At 36.8% G+C, this 21,713-nt stretch overlaps 1 protein-coding gene across 1 annotated transcript in view; it reads right to left on the minus strand.

The window, feature by feature from the left end:
• Positions 1–21,713, minus strand: part of BEND5 (BEN domain containing 5) — an 862,462-nt gene that overhangs the window by 56,705 nt on the left and 784,044 nt on the right. Inside the window, exon 11 of the mRNA XM_087929892.1 lies at positions 14,004–14,166. Within this exon, the coding sequence (XP_087786018.1) occupies positions 14,004–14,166 (163 nt within the window). The remainder of the gene's footprint in view (positions 1–14,003; positions 14,167–21,713) is intronic.

The raw sequence follows: 21,713 nt of genomic DNA on the forward strand, positions 1-21,713 counted from the left end.
TGAATTATTTATTCCCTATAAAAATGCTGCCTAAGTCCATGGAACCCTTAAGAACCAAATGCTGAAGCCATGCAGCCCATATCCAGATTTCGGCAGGAGCTGTCCTGTATTTGTGTCCTTTCCCTCACTGCAATTTCTCAGTCTAGAGGAATTTGTACATGGTAACACACGGTTTCCTACTTAACATAGTCCAGGCAGCCCTATCTTTTTCCAGCTGGATAGGGAGGAAGTCAATTAATTTTACAAGAGAGCTGTTTTGGTTTCTGCAGTGTTCTCTTTTGTCTCGTTCATTTCTCTTGGGATGTCTAACCTGGTTCTCTGGTTGTCAGTGGGGTCAATTCGCAGACTAAGCGAGAGACCAAAACTCTGACTGAGACCTTTTATTATTGTTTTCTGCCTGTACAAAGAGATTTACCCAAGAAAGAGTTGTATTTTCATATTGTACCATCTACATGGCATTCACATTACATTACAAAAGCAATTACTTCTTCATCTGTTAAGATGTAGAAGGTAGAGGGATGGCCTTGAGGAACAAGAGGAAGAGCAGCTACCAAGGCAACGATTAGATAAAGGGGGCCTAAGCCTGGACCAAGAAGGTAATGTTTTATTTATACAATTTATAAAGACATTTATACATTTATGCAGACTCCTAATTTGATTAACCTGGAGGGCTGACAAAAGCTATCTCATAGAACTCATCAAAGATGTTCTTTATCTTGTCTTATTTTTAACTTAACGTTGGAATCGTTGGCCTGCTTTATTAGCCAAATGGAGAACTTTTGGGGTGTAATATTGGCTGGAGTCAAACACAAAGCCTAATTATATGCCAATGATAAATCATGTGTTATTCATAATTATGCACATTATATACTAAAAATATTGATATTGCGATATTGTAATGGATTAGGTTATTCAATTAAACTGATTATAAACCTGAATTTTCAATGCTAATGCATTGCTCGTAAGGCACCTAAAGAAGAAGGCAGCACCTGCACCTTTTTCCTATGTGTATGCAATGTCATGAGACGTGTAAACAGAGAAGAAGTCTGCCTTGCATCAGCATGATGATTCTTTTGTCTGTTCCTAGGGATGCTAAGTTTCAAGTGTTATTTGAAGACTTTTGTTGTTGTCATTTGAATTATTTTAAATAATAGGGAATAGTAGTCCAAGAAAATATTTTACATTTATGAATACAAATTTATTCTTCAAATTATACTTAAAAATTGACATAAGTAAATTGTTAAAAGGCCAATTCAATTTATGGAGAAAAATTCTGAAAATAAGTATTACTTTAAAATTGATAATTATTTACTTGAGCTCCTATGTCAAAATGTTAAAACAGTACATGATATACAGTACAGTTTTGGAATCTATCACAAAGTAGAGTTGTACTGAGCATGGAGTTTGGGTAAAAGTATTATACTGAGAAATTGGAAAACCTATATTATTTCAGATAATAATATAGGTTTTGAATAGATTTTGAAAAAGTGTGATAACAGTCTTGGAAATATTTTTTTTTTACTGAGCAAATGATGAAGCTATATATACTAATTTGGAATATATTTTGTGTCGTTTTTATCATACCATTTTATATTAATTATGCTGTAATGTTATATTTATTAGTAAATGAATGATTATTGACCAGTTTAATATATAAGTAGGTTTTTTTCTAATGGGCTTTCTATCACTTTGTTTTACTCTTTTCTTTTGGTTTCCATTTTTTTCTTTAACTTTATAGATTTTTTTATTTAAGGGTTTCTTTTTGTGTAATGTTAACATTTTGTCTACATTTTGTATTTCAAAAATTAAAATTAATATTTAAAATATAAAATCAGTAAGAGGAGGCTGAATGAATATGGTCTATTAACATGCTTTGTATTGATATCCATAGGTTTATTAATATACCGGCATTATAATGTTCCATATGATTTAAATATGTGAATGTACTCCAAATTTGGAACTTAGTACTATCTGAAGAATTATGCATTCATCAAGCATGGAGTGCAGCAAAAAAAGATTACTGTTCAGTGGTGGAAAGATAACGTGACTCCAGATTTACAATCTACAATTAGCAATATATGTTTTCTTTGGTCCTTAATAGTCTCTCTATTGATGCAATGGCAGATTTTGTTAATGCTATTCTGTGTGATCAAAGTTTAATGATGTGTTTAAACGTAAGAGTGAATAGTTTCAGATATCTAATATAATATGCTTTATTGGAACCTTTTATGTTTTTGCTTTGTCTTCTTTTCTTTTTCTCCTATTTTCTTCCTCTGTTTTTGTTGGCACGCTAAAGCAATTTTTAAATAAAGGATATGTTTCCAATTCAATATATTCAGTTTCAGCTGTTCTCATTTGCAGTTCTGTCTGTCTATCCATCCTTCCATCCATGCATCCACACACCAATAACTTTTGCCATAAGGGAAGACTGGCAGTGTATTGCTCCAAATCCTGGACTGGCCCTGCCATTAAGCAATATAAATCAATTGCCTTCAGCAAAAGACACTAGGACATGGTAGCAAGATGTTGAAGGAAAATGTTGTTTTTAATACATTATGCCCTAATCTCTCTTCTCCAAGTTATCCTGGTGCTTTTCAATATCCTGGCAGATTCTTTCCCTTCAAAATAAATGAAGAAATAATCAACTACCATTCTGTTCAGCCTTGTTACATCAAATGGGAATGAGTTTTATTTGCCCCTCCCCCTTCAGTTTTGGCAGCTGCATTGCTATAAATTTCAGGGTTTTGTTTTTTTAAAGTTCTGATTAGGCAGATTTTATTTTATTATAATTTATTATTAAAACTGTATTCTGCTTTTCTATTTACATAGATGCTCAAGGTATTTAAGGTAATCATTGTGTTACTTTCATCACATAGCCCAGTGGCCCCCAACCTTTTTTGTGCCATGGCCCGGTACTGGCATCACAAAATGATCCGTGGCCCGATACCAGCATCAGCACGCATGACAAGGCAAGGTGAGCTGAGCGACCGGCCAGCCAGCCATCCCCCGCTTCTCCCCGCCACCTTCAACTCCTCCTTTGTACCTTTTTTGTGTTTTTTTGTGCTTTCTTAATCTCCTCTGCTATCAGGACGGTTCTTCGTTCGAAGCTGCCCCCCCGCCCTTCGATGAAACTAAGGCGCGAGGATTCCTTCAGGACCCAAACGCTGCTTTCCAACTGGAAAAACTCACCTGGAAGCACTTTCTCGTCGAAAAAAGATGGCGGCACCCAGCAAACCAGCGGCCCTGTAGAAAATGATCCACGGACCGGTACCAGTCCAGGGCCCGGTGGTTGGGGACCCCTGACATAGGCCACTCTTTTCAAGTTATGTAAATAATTGATGGGGCAGATCTGATTTGCATAATTATACCCAGAAGGGACTTTGAAGTGCCTCCTTTCCCACTATATCTATGGTCGTTGCTATATACCCCAGAAGGCACTATTTCTTGTCTACCTTTAGCCATGAAAGCTCACTGGGTGACTTTGGGCCAGTCACTTTCTCTTAACCCAGCCAATGTCACAGACACTGGAGATTGCAGAGGGATATCAAAACAGACAAGACTGTGGATTCTGCATCTCCCGCCTCATTCACTTTGACACACCTGCCCCCATGAATGCCAATGAACACAGATTTAGAGGAGGGGGCACTATATAATGCTGAGTTGAGCTCTGCAAGCGTGACACAATAAGAATCTAATAAAGAAATAAATATACCCCACGTTCTCCTTCATTAACCATTAACCATTCTGCAGATAATATATGTAATGCAGCTTGCTGAAGGCACCGCAAAGAAGCACTCTGCATAGATAATGCTGTAATATTTAAAAAGAGGCTCATGTTTCTGAAAACACTGAAAGCACAATTAACACATAACAAGTTACAATGATTACAATGGAAGAGGATTAAATGAATTGCCCATTAACATAAAGCACAGCATAGCATCTTCACCGTGGTTTTGAAAGTGAACTGAGTACATCTATCTAGAAATGAAAAGAAATCATTCATTGATGATGCCCTTGGACTATTCATATGGTCCCATTGGCATAAAATCAGCTACAAAAGGCAATAAAGCCAATCCCAACAGAATACATTTACTTAATTGTACCAAAACTCTTTGTTGATAGATCAGTGCTGTAAAGTGCTTCTCTTTTTTCTGGCAATTTATAATCCACAGCAATCTGCATTTTCTTAATTCCATTGTTATAGCTCAAGGCCAGGGTGCAGATTATTTATTTAAGTTTTCAATGTCCTCGGCCCACCTTGGAAGAGGTGGTAAGGATGATTTGAATTGGTAAAAAATCACCCCTGGTTGCTCTTGGTTGCTATTACTATTATACCAAGCCACGCTTACAGCCATGCCCACAGAGCCCTGTGTTAGGTTAGACCAAGGGGTGATGGTTTTTTCCAAATCTTTTTCAATTGGAAATTAAAATATTTCTGATTCACTTCTGACATGGGGCATTCAGGACAGGCCATGGACACACACAAAAAGGGCACCACTCAGTAAAAACAGTGCAGAAAATTGCACAATTGATCACATTTTCAAGAAAGTGATCTGGTATAGTACACATCATCACCTCAAGTGGCTTGTCCCTTCCTATGAAATCTTTATGTTTAGATTCTAAATTATCTAACTATGGAACACTTTGAGCTTGATTGTTTGTCTGCAGACATTATAGTTGTGGGAGTGTCATCTCTTGAGACTTTCAAGAAGTGATTGGACTGGCATTTGTCAGAAATGGCATAGGGTCTTTCACTTGGGTGGGGGGTTGGACTAGATGACCTACAAGGTCCCTTCCAACTCTGATTATCTGTTATCTGTTTACCCAACTAGGTAACATCTTCAGGTACAGTCAGTGTGGTGTTCGTTCTTGTTTATACATAGCAAACCACTAGTGTTGGTGGGGGTGTGGTTTCCTTCTAATCCCTTAATTAGGTTGCTGTTTACTGCTTGTTTGTCTAAATAGGTAATTCCTTGATTGTTATCCTGGTGTTAATCCCTGTTTATTTGGATCTTCTGATCTCTTTCTTTTTAAACTTTTTAATTGTTTTTTTATTGGTTTGTAAATGTTGTTCAACTCTATGTTCTTGTTGATGGCTGATTTATCCCTGAGCTACATATATTCTCTTCTATTGGTTATCTAAAGCATATTTTGTGTTGCAATCTTTGGGGAAATGTCTGGTTTATTCTTTGTAGTTTTTGTTACATTCTACTACATGTTAAATATCAGAGGTATCAGTATCTTGTGTGATCATAGAAAAACTCCCACCAACCTTCAAATATCTAAAGCAGTACACTAATCTAAAAGAACAACTGTAGAGAAATCAGTCAATATTGTGGGATGATTTACAACAGATTTAGTATCAAACAAATGTGGTACCTGGAAACTATCCTCAAGGGAATGCCAACATTATTACTGAATCTGTATAAAAATTCTTTGTTGATTATTGCTTTTACAATAAATAATCCCAGAAGGGAGTAACTGAACAGTTGTCATACTGAAGAATTTTGGAAATATGAAAATAGAAAAGATGAGGCATTGCCACAAATGGACAATAGAGTGCATCACAAATGAATGGGTAAGCCAAATTACAGTATATTCCCTTTAGGATACAAGACATCAAATACCTGTAAAACATAAAGATGTAAGGTTTATTGCAGAATTAAATTTCAGAGGTGGTGACCCCAAGGCACTAATCCTTCAATAAAGTTTGCATTAGATCTGCGTTACTGAATTTCTTTGTGGAACTGGCCAGTCTGATCTGTTAGCAGTCTAAGCGGACTTGTAGCTACCATCACCACAATGTTTTCAGACCGCTCTTTCTTTCACCGACACTTTGTCATGCCTGAGAGCAGTGCCCATCTTCTATAATCTAGGATTCATTATTTAGAGATGAGTATTTCTTCCTACGTACTACACTCTTTCAAGCTGGCCCTGGTCAAAAGAGATCCAAGCCAAAGGTTTATTGTAACCTTGTCATGGGATGCTGAACATCCTCCTCTGATTTATTTGTAAATAAATCTGTTCTAACCTAGAATAACAATAAACAGAAATCTGCTTTCTCAATCTAAACTGTATCATACTACCATTTATGCAAATAAGAGAGGCATTTCAACTTTATATTTATTCTCCAAAGAGGAAAATATATTGTAATAAAGAACCCGGTTGCTCTAAGAAACTTTTTGTTCAAGTGGTTTTAAATATCTTTAATAAATTTTAAGTAATATCCATAGTGGAGGTTGAAGGAAGTCTATATTAATATATCTTCATTGACAAAGGAAAATGAGGAAAATGTTAGGTTTTTGATATGCCAGAGAGTGATTGAGATTAGAAACTGATTAAATTGTTCATGTAATGTAAAGGTAAAGGTTCCCCTCACACATACGTGCTAGTCATTTCCAGCTCATCTCCATTACAAAGCCGAAGAGTCAGTGCTGTCTGAAGACATCTCCGTGGTCATGGGGCCGGCATGATTAAACACCAAAGGTGCACAGAACGCTGTTATCTTGTTATAGGTGGTCCCTATTTTTCTACTTGCATTTTTACATGCTTTCAAACTGCTAGGTTGGCAGAAGCTGGGACAAGTAATGGGAGCTCACTCTGTTACGCGGTGCCAGGGGTTTGAACCACTGACATTTTCTGATCGACAAGTTCAGTGTTTTAGCCACTGAGCAACTACATCCCCTAAAAAAAATTGTTCATATACTTTTTTCTAAATCCCCACATATAGAGATGGTTATTCTACTCTGTGGTTACAAATAAATGTTACTATATATGTATACATACATTTAAAAAGTGAAAGGAGTCCCTGCACATTTTATTCCATGGTTCGTTGCCAATTATAGGGGGCAGTGCTTATCTTTGTTTCAAAGCCATTGAGCCAGAACTTTCCGAAGACATTTCTGTGGTCATGTAGCCAGCATGACATCACAGAGCATTATTACTTTCCTACCAAAGTGATACCTATTTATCTACTCACATTTGCATACTTTTGAACTGCTGGGTTGGTGGGATCTGGCACAGACCAGGAGCTCATCCAATTGTGTGGTGCTCAAGTCTTGAACTGGGGCTGCCAGCTTTCCAACTGACAAGCCCTGCATCTTAACTGCTGAGCCATTGTACCATCCCTGTATATACACATTCTTATATGCAGTATATCTTACTATATCTTCCTATTTGTCCAGCTAGACAATCAAGATAGCTAACAAGAAGAGAATGGAAAGGGGAATCTGAAAAGTATTGTAAAATATTGATTGCAAACCTAGCTTTTGAAAGAGCCTGGCTTCAATATGAATAAATCCAGCTGGAAACTAAGGCTTATGTCCTATAACATATATACAACTGTTTCAAATGTTTGCTAATTTAGCAATGGAATCCCAAGATTATTGTATATATTACTTCTCAGAAGACTGTTCAGCACTTTTAAACTAACCACTTCACTTCTAGCTATAACATGTTTATAGCTTTCAATGACATGGTGAAATGTCCATTGAATATTGAATGTGAATGATAAGTGTACCCTTCTTTTGTTAAACATTTATTTGGAAACCTTTGTAACTCTATATTCATAGCTGTTAACCTTGAAAACACATTGCCAAGCACCTTTATAATTCTGTTGGCATGTTGATCATTCTTGAGTTAAATATAACCAATTTCTGTTTATTTTTCACTGACTCTTCTAACCTCAACAATCATTGGTGCGCCCATTAAAAATCTGTTGTGAAAAGCTCTGTGCATGTAAGGGGAAATGTTTGTCAAAACACACTGCAATAAGGGCCACAGGAAAAGGTCAATTGTGCACCACTTTATCTTCTTCATTGATGTTAAAGTGAGTAAGTTAGAGAGGAATAGAAGAACCCCAGTGCAGGTCACTGGAAGGATGGCCTTGCTTTTGCAAATGGGAAATGTGTACCTTTGCTTACTATGTTTGGTAAGAAAGATCTTATCCTCATCCGCGTATACCTTATTATAGCAATTTTACTCATAATATGTAAGGCAATGTCAAATACTGAGCTTTGTACCCTGTAAAGCGGGCTTCTCCAGAGCAGGGGTCTCCAACCTTGGCAACTTTAAGACTTGTGGACTTCAACTCCCAGAATTCCTCAGCCAGCTGGCTGAGGAATTCTGGGAGTTGAAGTCCACAAGTCTTAAAGTTGCCAAGGTTGGAGAGCCCTGCTCCAGAGGATTACCAAGAAAAATAATGTTACATCATCATGACACTTCATCCTGCACTTCTAATTATGCTTATTGAGATTAGATTGATGGCTTCTTTTTTTCCCTTGCATCTATTTTCACATTTTTGTAATTGCTGCCTCATATATTAAAGGAATCAATCAGTCAGAATAGAGCTGGACAGGACTTGGAGGTCTTCTAATCCAACCCCCTGCTCAAGCAGGAGACCCTATACCATTTTAGACAGGTGGCTGTCCAGTCTTTTCTTAAAAATCTCCAGTGATGAACCTACCCACAACTTCTGGAGGCAAGTTGTTGCACTGGTTAATTGTCCTCGCTCTTAGGAAGTTTCTCCTTAATTCCAGAGTGCTTCTCTCCTTGATTTTTGGTTGCTGCTGCAGACTACTGGCTTGTGTTTAAGTGATCATCCACTAGGATTCCAAGGTCCTTCTCATAATTACTGTTTTTGAGCCAGTTTTCACCTAATCTGTATTTGTACCTTTCATTTGCCTGCCTAGGGGTAAAACCTTGCTTTTCTCTGCATTAAATTGAATTTTGTTGAATAGGGCCCATATTTCAAGTCTCTCAAGATCTTTTTGGATCCTGAGCTTGTCTTGGCTATTCTTGCCAGTTTGAGTCATCTGCAAGTTTGATGACTTCCCCTTTTATTTCCTCATCCAGATCATTTATGAAAAATATTGAAGATACTTGGCCTAAGATGCAATCTTGTGGTGCTTACTTCCCTCCATGTAGATGTAGTACCATTAAGGACTATTTCTTGAGCATGGTTGATTAGCCAGTGTACTAATATTTCAAGTTCACCCTGTTTGTTCCCTAAACTTTGAATATTAGTGTATAGGCATTTGAGTCCTTTATGGATCTTGGGTATGTTTCTTATATCTCCTACTTTATAACTGGGATTTCCATCCTTCCCATCACTCTCTATTTCATTCTGATTTTCTTTTTTTTCTTTCCCTTTTTTCTTACTCTTTACCTCCTTATGTGATTGGTTACCTAGTGATTTTTGCTTGGAATTAGGTTCTAAAGGTCATGAAGATTGGCCCCACTCACCCCTCAACTTTAGCTTAAAGCCCTTTTGATAAGATGAGCCAGCTGTTTTCAAATATATTATTTCCAGTTCTTGTGAGGCACAGTCCATTTAAAACTAAAACTAAAAGTCTAAAATGATATGAAATGTGGGAGTCCCTGAGACCTGCAACTCTAGTAAAAAGCCACTGTCCCAGGCATAAATCATCAGGAGGGGGAAGGAGAGGAAGAGAGTTTAGCCAGAGCAGGAGGAAAAATGAGGTGATAGAGGGTACAGAAAAGTGAATAATAAGAATGCAGTGCCTTATTCATAAAGGGTGATCATACAGCAGTCTTAATTCTTGATGAGGAGGTAACCCAGAGAGACTGTGGAGCAAAAAGGAATGTCTTTCATCTGTTTATAGCAGGAAGATTAATTGTTGCCTTCAGTACTGAAGAAAATAGAGGGGAGGTGGATCAACCCCAGCCTATTTAAAGCTATAAAATGAACAGATTCTCCCCTTCATGGCTATTACCTGCATTTTCATGATAATCACTGCCCATAATCACTACCAACCAAAGCTTTAAAGATAAACATGAAACAGTGCCTTGACTTTTATTTCACAATAACAAAGAAACATAGAATTACTGCTGCTAAGAATACTTTCAGAAAAAAGGAAAACCATTGCCACAGGAGGGCACTTTAACTACAGAAAAATGCTGGGTAGGCTGTTTAGGAATAACTCAGAAATGAAGATGAGGGAGGAAAAAGAAAACTCTTCAGTTATCTTCATGGTTAGGGTGATGACCATTGACTATAGGAATACAGAAAGATGTAGTAAGCCAGTAGAAGAATTTATATTCCTCTATTCATTTATAAAAATATAATCCGTTTTTGGAGTTATAGTTAAATTTATACCTAAGCTAGCAGGCTACAATCTAGCTATATATTTACACACACACACACACACACACACACACACACACACACACACACAAAAGACCATGGAGTTTATGTGGAGAGGCTGCACATGCACACACACAAACACAACCACGTATACAAGGCATTGTATGGGGAACATGAGGAAATGTTGAGGATTTTAAGGTTAACCTACTTAATTTACATTTTGCAAATTTTGAAATGCATCTACTTGGGCTGCAGTTCTCTAATCAAAATGTACATAGAAGAATGGGTAGATTTGGGAAGTTTAAATTCAGAGGTACTTATAGCACACACAAGTGGATTATAAAGAGAGAACTGTGCACCAAAATATTTTTGGTATATTTTGTAAACAAGAGGAGTACATTTTTGCATATTTTTGAGCATATGAACGGAAAGGGGACCCAGTGGTTTGGAAAATTGTAGGAGAGAGAGAAATGGACTGATCTGTCAGTCTCTCATACACCATGTTTCATTTCAAATGAAAATCTTGAGCCATAATGATGTCAGTGCCATTGGATCCAAATCCATCTTCTAGGTCATACCTATATAATTTATGATCTGCCAATGCATTAGCCTACCTGACAGTTCACCAGGGATTTGGCAGTTCATCTGGAATTGCTGAGATAGAAAGCAGAGCTTGTAAAGCAATTGACTGATCAATATATATGGGCAGGGAGGGGAGGGGGTTGAATTGGGGTGCAAGTTTCTTGGGTTTCACTAAAAGGACTTCCTTACTAAATTGGGTCTCACTAAACTCCCTTACAAATTTGTGCATTTTACCTTGAAGGAGAAGCGTTTATGATATTCTTTCAACTTACTCCATAAATGTTACTAGATCAAGATGTGCTATGTGGGTAAAATATACTTGGATTTGCCATTTCTATTGGAATTCCTCTTCAATACATTCCAGTCCAGTCCAGGGTAGGGTTTTTGTTTTTGTTTTGCCTGTTTTACAAAACTCAATGTGAGCATTAGGATGCAAAGAATGCTTGCCACCAAATCTTCATCACCTGCACTTTGGAAATAATTCAGAAGACTTTTTAAGTTTGTCCAGCTTCAATGTTTAAAGTTAGCAGGCACATCAATAAGCCAGACACGAACAAACTGGGGCTGAAAGTGCATTTCTCAGACAGAGCTGGCAGCTGCCTTGGCTTATTGGCAGGCCATTTATCATGTCAAGAAAAATATTGATGGTTTTCAAGATTCACAATTGCTCTGGCCCAGGGCTGAAGAAATGCTGTCTTCCAAGGAAGCTTTGAAAATGGAACCAAACCATGATGTTCTGTCTCAACAGAAGGGACAAAGTGAAAAAAGCAAGATGAATCTCAGACTTGGCAACTTTACAACCTGTAGACTCCCAGACTTCCCCTGACTTCCAGACTACTCCAAAGACTTTATGGAATAGCCAGTTGTTTCATAAACCTTATTTATTTATTAAACTTATATGCCACCATCTCACTGTCAAGTGATTCAAATCTTATGAGGATTGATGCCAACCAAATTCTTGGGGAATGCCTGTTTCTCTATTATTGCCCTGTAATCTGTAAATGTGCACTCTCATTTACAATATGGAGCCTCATCTTCTGCTTTAACATTCAAAATGATGAAACATAGCAGAACCCAGCATGCACTCTCCAAACCCCAAACAAACAGAAAGGAATTGCATGCATCGTTTCCTCATTTGCACCCCACATATCAGTCAAAACATTAGTTTCCTTCCTTTTTTTATCTACACATGTTTTAATGGGATGGGCCCTCTTTCAGCCAGTTGCCAGGCTAAATCTTCAATCTGACATAGTTATTCTACTATTGTTGTTAATACAGACCATTTCTGTAAACGGTTACTATCTTTAAAGTCCTGCACATAACTCATTGCCTTTTAGATGAACATTGCCCTTTCATTTACACTAAAGTGTAGAGGGTGTTACTAATAGGAATTTAACATTTACTAAAGAATTACTTTAACAGTAGGTTTAACAGCGTTTATATTATTCTTTCAACACCCAAGAGTTCACCGATCAGTTCCGTCTGCTTAGTTTTCTTCTGATTTGTTTCCATGTAAAAGAATTTTAAAAAGAGAGAAATGCACATAGAAAGAGAAAAATGTTTTTTCTTCTAACAGAAAAAGAAAATCAAATCCTTTATTGAGATTTCTTATATTTTTTTAACTTCTTATTAAAGCAATTTTAAAATATCAAGCAATGTCCCTTTATGGCATATATCCATTTGCAATGCATGGTAGGGTATCACTACCTGTAATTTCCTATGAATGAGAAAGCACAATTAGAGACTTTAAGGAGTCTCGTGAGAAAATTAGTAAGTTTCACAAAGGAACACACACACACACACACACACACACACACACACACACATACACACGGAGGGAGGGAGGGAGGGAGGGAGGAGGAGAGAGAGAGAGGCAAAACTCACTTAACAAGAGAAAATTGGGGCTCAGTTGTGATTGTAAGCCAAGGACTACCTCTAAAGCACCATCAAAAATAAAGAAACAATATATGGAAGAGAACTGGTGTTGAAGGAGGTAAGTTCACTCCACTCCCAACTCAATGAGAGTGGCACCACCAGGATCCCCCCCCCCCACACACACCTTTTGGATTTAATCTGAAGGAATTAAAAAAAAAACTCCAGCTGTGACAGCCTCCCTGCCTTTTAATGACAGCTAGGAGGACACCCCCCCAAAAAAAAATGGCTAATCTTGTTATTTCTGCCTATATGCTCCCAGTTCATTAGAGTTAACCAACATAGTTGATTTCATGAATAGTTTTTTCCAAACATGATTATCATACTGCAGTTCAGGAAAAGTGAGAATTTTCTTCTTAGCAGGAAGAAATGGACAATACAGGACACCATTTTTGGCATTCATATGTGGATTATTAAGCTTATATTTTCCACATCTACCTGTTCCAATCAGCTTGTGATAGTTTTGGAATAGCTGATCAACTATGTCTATGGAAATCAAACTGCGGCCTCAGCCATTCTGAACATCACCACAACATATAATAATTTCTATCTACATTTTAATCTCTGCTCTCACTTTCTGATAGTGATAATGTATGAAGCAAGAGGGATGTAGTTACATATGTATAAGTTGAGCCCGCATGGACATAAAGAGGCCAATCTGGTCTCATTCCTCAAAGGGGGAAGAAATAATTTTTTTCAAGAAAGAGACAAAAAGATAACATAACCAAAAGAAGGATACCTTTGTGTTATACTCATTAGCATTTTCTCCCACAGACTAAAATTGTTTCTTAGCAACTTTGGCCAAGGCTCAGAAGAGATTTAAGAGACAACAAATTTACCACTTGTCACACAATATGGTATACATTTAGATAATTCTGCTTGTATGAAGAATGAGCAGATGGGGATAATTTTTTTTTGCACAATATATTGTCCCAAAGTATATAAGAACAGTTTAATGATCTTATATATAAGGATAACTTAAGGCAGTTCCTAATAAGATTTCCTGTCCCCTTTCTCTGTCTCCCTCTCTTTAATCCACATGTAGATCTCCTGAAATTTTCTCAGTAGATTTGGGAGCCACACTGCACAAAGTGGCCCAAAGGGTTGAGGGGGCAGAAGGAACCAGACATCATAAAGGAAAAATCTTCCTGGATTGGTAGGTGAACCTTGGCAAACTTTCCCAGAAGGGCCTTTTAGAGATGAAGTTCCATGTAGAAGAAATGTTTCCTTGAGAAACCTCATTTAATAACTTTTTCTAAGTCACTGTCATCCCATTAATCCATTTCCTAAGACAGAGTTATTACAAAAACTAATTCCTAAGTATTTGGTTTACCTTCAGTTTCCAGATCTTGTCAGACCAAAGAGAAATTTATTTAAAGGATACATGTTTCTTCTGAATATGGGATTGTAGAACTGGTTCCTCCAACTATGTAGCTGTAAAATGAGACTTCCAGTGTATAGCAGTAAGAAGTGTCATCCAGTAGACCACCAAGGAAGCGACGTCCTGTCCCTGCCTTAACAGCATCTCGATTGAAGGAAGTGCTTGACTGGTAAGAAAAAAAATGAAAGTGGATGAAATGAGATTTTGAATTGAGAGGAGTTTCCCTGTACCAGGAAGTTAAGTAAATTCTATATGCCAAATCACATTTCTGTCAACTTGCTTAAGCACCAAGAATTTCATAAACAGCTTTTGTGTAGTAAATCTGATAGAGATCCAGCATGAAATGCATTAAGTCTTCCATGTATGTAGACATTTTTATTAGTTCTTTATCAGTAGTGGGATTCAGATTTTTTTTACTGCTGGTTTTCTGGGTGTGGCTTGGTGGGCGTGGCAGGGGAAGGATACTGTAAAATCTCCAGTGAGAGGTGGTATTTGCTGGTTCTCCAAACTACTCAAAATTTCCACTACACGTTCTCCAGAACTGGTCAGAATCTGCTGAATACCACCTTTGGTTCTTTTGTTTAACTCTTCCCAATTCCCTTTCATAAAATCCAAATAAAGCACCAATTCTGTGACGCAATTGTGACCATATCTGATGAGCCCTGCAGTTGCATCTTAAAAACATGAATAAACAAACTGAAACCAGTTTCCTTGCAAGAATGTTGATAAAGCTGTGTGTAAGTAAAATAAATAATTTGTAGGAGATATTCACTGGGAACATAGAAACCAGGAGGTTAAGCCACTCCCCTCTAGTATTGTGGCCCAATCCACTATGTACTTCTTTGGACATGCAATTACAGGTATACATCACCTCTCAAAATTAAGTTTTAAGATTGGATTCTAAGGAGAAAATGTACTGAAATTATAATTATTACAATTGTTGGCACTTTCTATATTGTTAATAGACTTTTGCAAACATATTAAAAGAATTGTCTTATTTTATTTTTAATTAGGTCTGTGTATACAGAAGCAAATTGATAAGATTGGAAAGACACCAAGGCAGAACATGAAATGCTATACATTTTTATCTCAATGTTGCCATGCATTCAATAAAAGTATTAGGTGTTATTTCAAGATGACCTGCATAAAAGGGATACATGTTTCAGGAAACATTTTGATGTTTTGTACTCCTGCATATTTAACTACTGCTCTATTGTTTCCAGTTCAGTAATTATGATACCTGAGTACTCTAAGACCCCAAAGGTCAGGTAAATACTTAGCATTAAAGAAATACTGTATCTGTGCAAAGAAAGAATTCTGAAGTCATATCAGATTAACTGTCCCATTTAATCTATTTTTTCTGCTACTATCTGAACCAATATAGTGCATTCCTCCAAAGCAGTTATGGTTTTGGATCATACTGTGAAGAAATAACAGAGAAAATTCTTTTTCTAGAATACAGGTAAACTATTGACAATGCAGTAAAAGACTTCTCTTCCCATCAGATTCCCTTGAGGCCAAATGTCTTTTCAGCAGCCTGGTTGGGGTGTGTTTGAGCTGGAGGTATCAGGGGGGATCTGTTTATTCCCAGGTGATTGACTGGCTTGTGGTGTGGAGATTATTTTGTTTGTGAGTGCAGGCTTCCAAATAATTGACAGTCTGGTGGAATCATCTCTTCTATTCATGCTTTCAGGTCTTTTTTCAATCTCTATGGCTTCTCTGATAATTCTGTAGCTAGGGTTTTCTATAGTGGCTAGGGTTTTGGTGCTATTGAAGTTGATGCTATGACCTGTGGCTTTCATGTGTTGGACTAGTGAGGAAGTGTGTTCCAGCTTTTTTACTGCATTTTTGTGTTCATTGAGGTGGGTACTTATTCTTCTATTAGTCTGTCCAATGTATGTGGCCGGGCATGATGCACAGGGGACTTCGTATATGCCTTGGTTTTCCAGGTCAATTTTATCTTTGGGGTTTCTAAGGATGGCTGCTATTTTTCTGTCTGTTTTGAAGGCAGTCTTGATGTGATGTCTGTGTAGTATCTTACTGATTTTGTCTGTAGTATCTCTTATGTAGGGCAGGACAGCTGTTCCATAGGTCTGTTCATCTTCTAGGTCTCCATTATGTCTCAGTGTGTTTTTATGGATCAAGCCGGTGATTTTACTTTTGTGGAAGCCGTTGGCTGTCAGTACTTTAGTCAGGGTGCATAGTTCAGTCTTTAAGTGTGTCTTGTCTGCCAGGCGTTTGGTTCTAGTGTTTTGGCCATGGAGTTTATCTGTGCTGGGTGGTGGTGGGATTGGGCGTTGAGGTAGTGGTTGGTGTGTGTTTTCTTCTGGTATATGGTGTGTCCTAGTGTGCCATCTGTTTTTTTGTAGATTAGTACATCTAGGAATGGTAGTTGTTTGTTTCCGTTTCCATGGTGAACTTGATTTTGGGGTGTGTGCTGTTTAGGTGTGTTAGGAAATTGTTTAGGTTTTCTTTTCCATGGGGCCAAATCACAAATGTGTCATCGATGTATCTTAACCATAGTTTGGGTTTGTGGGTGGCATTAGCCAGGGCTCTGGATTCGAATTCTTCCATGAACAGGTTTGCAATGACGGGTGACAGTGGTGATCCCATAGGGGCTCCTTCAATTTGCTTGTATCTTTGTCCTTTGTATATGAAATATGTGTTGGTTAAGCAGTGTTCTGTTAGTTCCATGAGGTGTTTAGCTGGTTGGTATTTATTTTTGATGATTTCAACAGTTTCTTTTATCAGGACTTGAGTGAATAGTGAAACCACGTCGAAACTTACAAGCAGATATATATACTGTAATTGAATCGATAGATTTAATTTAGATTTAATTATTTATAAATAATTATATAACTATTCCTTACATGGTCTGTTAATTTTTAATGCAATTTGTTACCACTTTATCAAAAAAAAAAACATAGGAGGTATACAGATAGTTAATAATTTCCTTTTTTCTGTCATTTCAGTTATATGTGGAGGAGTTTGGGGAGATTGAAATGTTGTATGTTGGACTTAGTCAAAAATTTAGATAAACAAATTTTGATTGGAATCTTAAGAAGAAATTGTTCTTTTGTTCTTTTTTGAAAGTGACATTTATTCTATCATTTGGGGGGGACGGACTAAAGGGGCATTCATAAATTATGTTCATACATTTATATGTGCATGTATAGGAGCAAAATCAACACTGCTAACCTGAAGTTAGGTCACTGGTTAAAATAGATAAAATATCTGTGTAGGAACAAAGATTGAGGAAGAGAATGTCACACACCATGAAATCTGGAGATTCAGGCAATTTAAATTAGCATAAAGATTTATTGCAAGCTTAAACTCTCTACAAGAATCTGAGCTACTAATGGTCAAGGGAAATGAGTGAGAATTAAGAAGGCATTCAAAGTGGGATGGACTTAAATCTCTTGTGGATGTGCAGGTACTCATGACTAACAATGCATTTGACCCCTCCTTTAGTTTCAGCCTGGTCCTACAAAGAATAAAAAAGCTTGATATCTACATTTTTATCAGTGCTGTAGGTAAAATGAACAACTAGCTGCATTGTAATCTAGCTGCATTTTGTAAACATACTTTTTCTTCTAATCTCTTCTTTCTACTGAATAATAGTTAGCAAATTCAAGAATCAGAACTAAATATTACTGCATACTGTTCCAACTATTTTATGAAATATCTTTAAATGGTCTAATGTCCCAGGAGAATCAATTCCTAAGTTGGGACATCACAACTGAAAACCTCTATTTCTTGGTTTCTACCAACTTCAACTCAGGCTGAGGGGTTATCAGAAGGAAAAAAAACTGATTGATGGCCATAGATAATGGCAGGTTGGACAGATGTTCCTGGACCATTCTACAGGGTTTTAAAACTGAGCACCTACATTTTGAAATGAGCTGTGAAATGGACAATGAACTAATGGATGACTGATCCTACATAATGTGACATTTAACAGCAGAATGCTCATTTCAGTATCTTGGCCAGAGGTGGTATTCAGCAAGTTCTGACCAGTTCTGGAGAACTGGTAGTGGAAATTTTGAGTAGTTTGGAGAACTGACAAATGCCACTTCTGACTGGAGATTTTACTGTATCCTTCCCCTGCCATGCCCACCAAGCCATGCCCACAGAACCGGTAGTAAAAAAAATGAATTCCACCACTTGGCCATTTTCAAAAGAAACCTGTTGAATAACACATAAGTAAGGGAAGCCTCGGGTTTTAGGAGCATGGATACAGCAAAGTGACCCATTCCTTGGGAACCTTAGAAGCCACAGTTTCTCAAAATCCCTATTCAGGCATCTCTTATTTGACACGCTTGAATTCAGGCCTATTATAAGATATTCTGCCTGAATCTTAACCTACTACATTCCAATGTTCTTCCTTATTATTCCAGAAACTGGAGCTAATGCTCAGGATATTAATTCATCTCTTGTGTGTCTGAACTATCCATTTGATTCTTGTTAATAGACAGTTATGGAAGTTAAATCACATGACTCTTTAAATGATTACAGGAGAGTGTCCAGCAGATTTTTCTAATTCTAATGTTAATGGGAGAGAACTAGCCTTAAATCAATACCAACAAAATCTATTTAAATCATATAATCATGACATTCCTTCAGAAGATGAGAAAACAAAAATTTTCTGAGTAACATTTCATAGCCTATTAACTAATTTACTAATGCTGTTTGTGGAGATTTAAGTACTAATGTGTTATAGGATTCATTATTATTTAATAATAAACATAGTTTTCCTGTGAAGGCAACTTCATCTAATATATAATAGCTTTATCAAAGCTAAACATCATGTTTACCAAAGCTAAACATCATTTTTACCAAAGCTAAACGAATTAAGTACCCTGTCTGATAGAGTTGAAAACTTAGAATCATCCATTCACTCAATAGAAGAACGCTAACAGATATTAATACAGTTGAGAAAATCCAGAGATATTTCATGAGAAGAGTTCTCCATTCCTCTACTTGTAGTAGAATACCTTATGCCACCAGACTTGAAATTTTAGACCTAGGCAACCTAGAACCATGCTGCCTTCGATCCGATCTAAGTATAGTACATAAAATTATCTACTGCAATGTCCTACCTGTCAATGAATACTTCAGCTTCAACCACAACAATACAAGAGAACACAATAGATACAAACTCAAGGTAAACCGCACCAAACTTGATTGCAAGAAATATGACTTTAGCAACAGAGTGGTCAATGTCTGGAATATTCTACCTGACTCTGTGGTTTCTTCCCCAAACTCCAAAAACTTTAACCTTAGACTGTCTACTATTGACCTCACCCCTTTCCTAAGAGATCTGTAGGGGGCATGCATAAGCGCACCAACCTGCTTACCGTCTCTGTCCTATTGTTTCTTTTTTTTTTTCTTATTTGTATCAATTTCATGTATTCATAACCATGTTTATACTTATACCTGTTATCTAATAATTACTTGACAAAATAAATAAATAAATAACCCTAGTCCACCAGGTACTGGACAAGCTTCTAGCAGTAAACCTATACATCAAGCTGTTGAAATGCGAATTTCACCATGCATAGGTGGACTACCTAGGTACCGAGTCTCCAATGAGGGCATAGAGATGGACCCAGACAAAGTACAAGCAAAGTACAAGGAAACAAAGTATTTAATTGATCCCTTGATCTTCTAACTTTCCTGGAAATACCTATCTAAGCATGACAAAGAAACCCATGCCAATTTCCTCAAGTCTATAATGAAAAAATTGTTTGCAAATTTGTATTAAATGAACCCATGAGAGGCAAACAATTTTCCTCTAGTATTCTTTGATAGGAAAGAATATTCCAGCTAGTATTGATGCCAGTAGACAAATGGTCTTTGTTGATTGCTTTGCTTCTAATATGCAGACTCAGCTGCTTTTTTAATTCTTTCTTCCAGTGAAGCAAAAGGCAGAAATGCCTTTTAGCTTCCTTCCTTTCTTCCTTAGGCCCTTAAATCTTTACCATAGGTGATTACAACATGGGCTGTGATTGGAATAATATATAATTAAATACGAATCACCAGTTGAAATATCAACTCATAATGCTTGTTGGCTAAACTCCAATCATCATAAAAGTAAAGTATCAAGGGACATGAAATTCATAGTAGGGGAAGAAATTACTATTGTTTAATATAATTGGGAAGAAATGCCATACAATATAGAAAATGAAAATTGCTTGCATGAAAAGACCTATTTTTGTGCTTGTGGAAGGGCTGCCTTGTTATATCAAGCCAAAGATTCATTTAATCCATTGTGCTATTTCCAGACTTGCCATCTTCTGTCTCTAGAAAGGGGCAGGGAAAGATATTAGCACTCCCCAGTTGTTTGTCCCAGACATCTGCTATTCAAAGATAATATTTAACACCTTTGAATATGGCAGTTTGTTTAGCTTAAAGCTGAACCTTCATTCCTTAGAAAATGTTTCTTTTGGAGAAAATGTCCAAGTTTTTCCTTTTTTTCTAATAGCTTACAGAAAAATACTAAAAATCATACAAGATTGCAGTCCAGTAAAATCAGCGAATTGCCAGATAACGATCTGGGGAGATCTATGCATAATTTCACTTTATTATTTGAAATGTTGTTCAGGGTACAAAAGCACATAGGTAACCAATAAGAAAAAGGGCTACAGTTTTATGGAGATATAACCGACTACCTTTCTGCCAAACTGGGCCAGAAAAGTAAATTATGGGGAATAGCTTAATGTATATCCCTTTCCTGTTATGCCTCCAAAGTGAGCTGCCTTATTCTTCCTGCATGTACAAAATGGATCAGAATAAAATGCAGGAGAATATATCATACTTTAAGCTACAGAAAGCTATGGTTAGTACGTTCCAGAAATTGGAAAAAGGATTTCTTTTGTCCCATGAACTCCCATGCTATGGGTCATTCTTTAAATTGTAGTCCAAAGACATTTGGAATGTAATGGGGAAACCTACCACTGATCCTTTATTAATAACTTCAACAGCGACCTTGAAATACATTCAGTATAATCTTAAAAGTACAGTAGACATTTTCCACCATTCTCTTGAAAACCCTTTTGAAGTCACCGTGCCTTTAAAATAGTTGTACTGTTTAAGAATTTATGTCACAGATTATTGTTATTATTAACAATTATATTATAGGTTATTATATGATAATTGTCAGTGTAAATCATCATGTAAATCTTTGTCTGCTCTGGCAAAAGAGCTGGATCTAACTGTTAAAATATTTGGCCAATTTCCATTTCATGTTAGATTCCTGGCGTTTTGTGACTAGATCTTATTTACTACTATTAATATATATGTAATATATATCTATATCTATATCTATATCTATCTATCTATCTATCTATCTATCTATCTATATGTAATATATGTATGTGTGTGTGTGTGTGTGTGTGTGTGTATACACACACACACACACACACACACACATATTCTTAAGTTTTCACAGGTAAACTTAAGGCTTATGTATTGTGTTCGTCTGTGAGTCAGGCTTTCACAGCCGTTTCTGTTTTAAATTTGGTGCTAGCCTACTGCTGTGTACACAATACACAAGCCTGATGATGGCAGATGAGATTCTGCCAAAACGTCACTACAACTTTAAAAGCACAACTATAATAATGTGGGAAAATACTCGAACAAAGCTGAATACCATACATGTAAGTACCTGTGAAAACTTAAGAAATATATATATATATATGTCTCTGTGTGTGT

Source organism: Pseudonaja textilis, chromosome 3 (assembly GCF_049901715.1).
Source record: "Pseudonaja textilis isolate UNSWEBS1 chromosome 3, rPseTex1.2, whole genome shotgun sequence".
Lineage (NCBI taxonomy): Eukaryota > Metazoa > Chordata > Lepidosauria > Squamata > Elapidae > Pseudonaja > Pseudonaja textilis.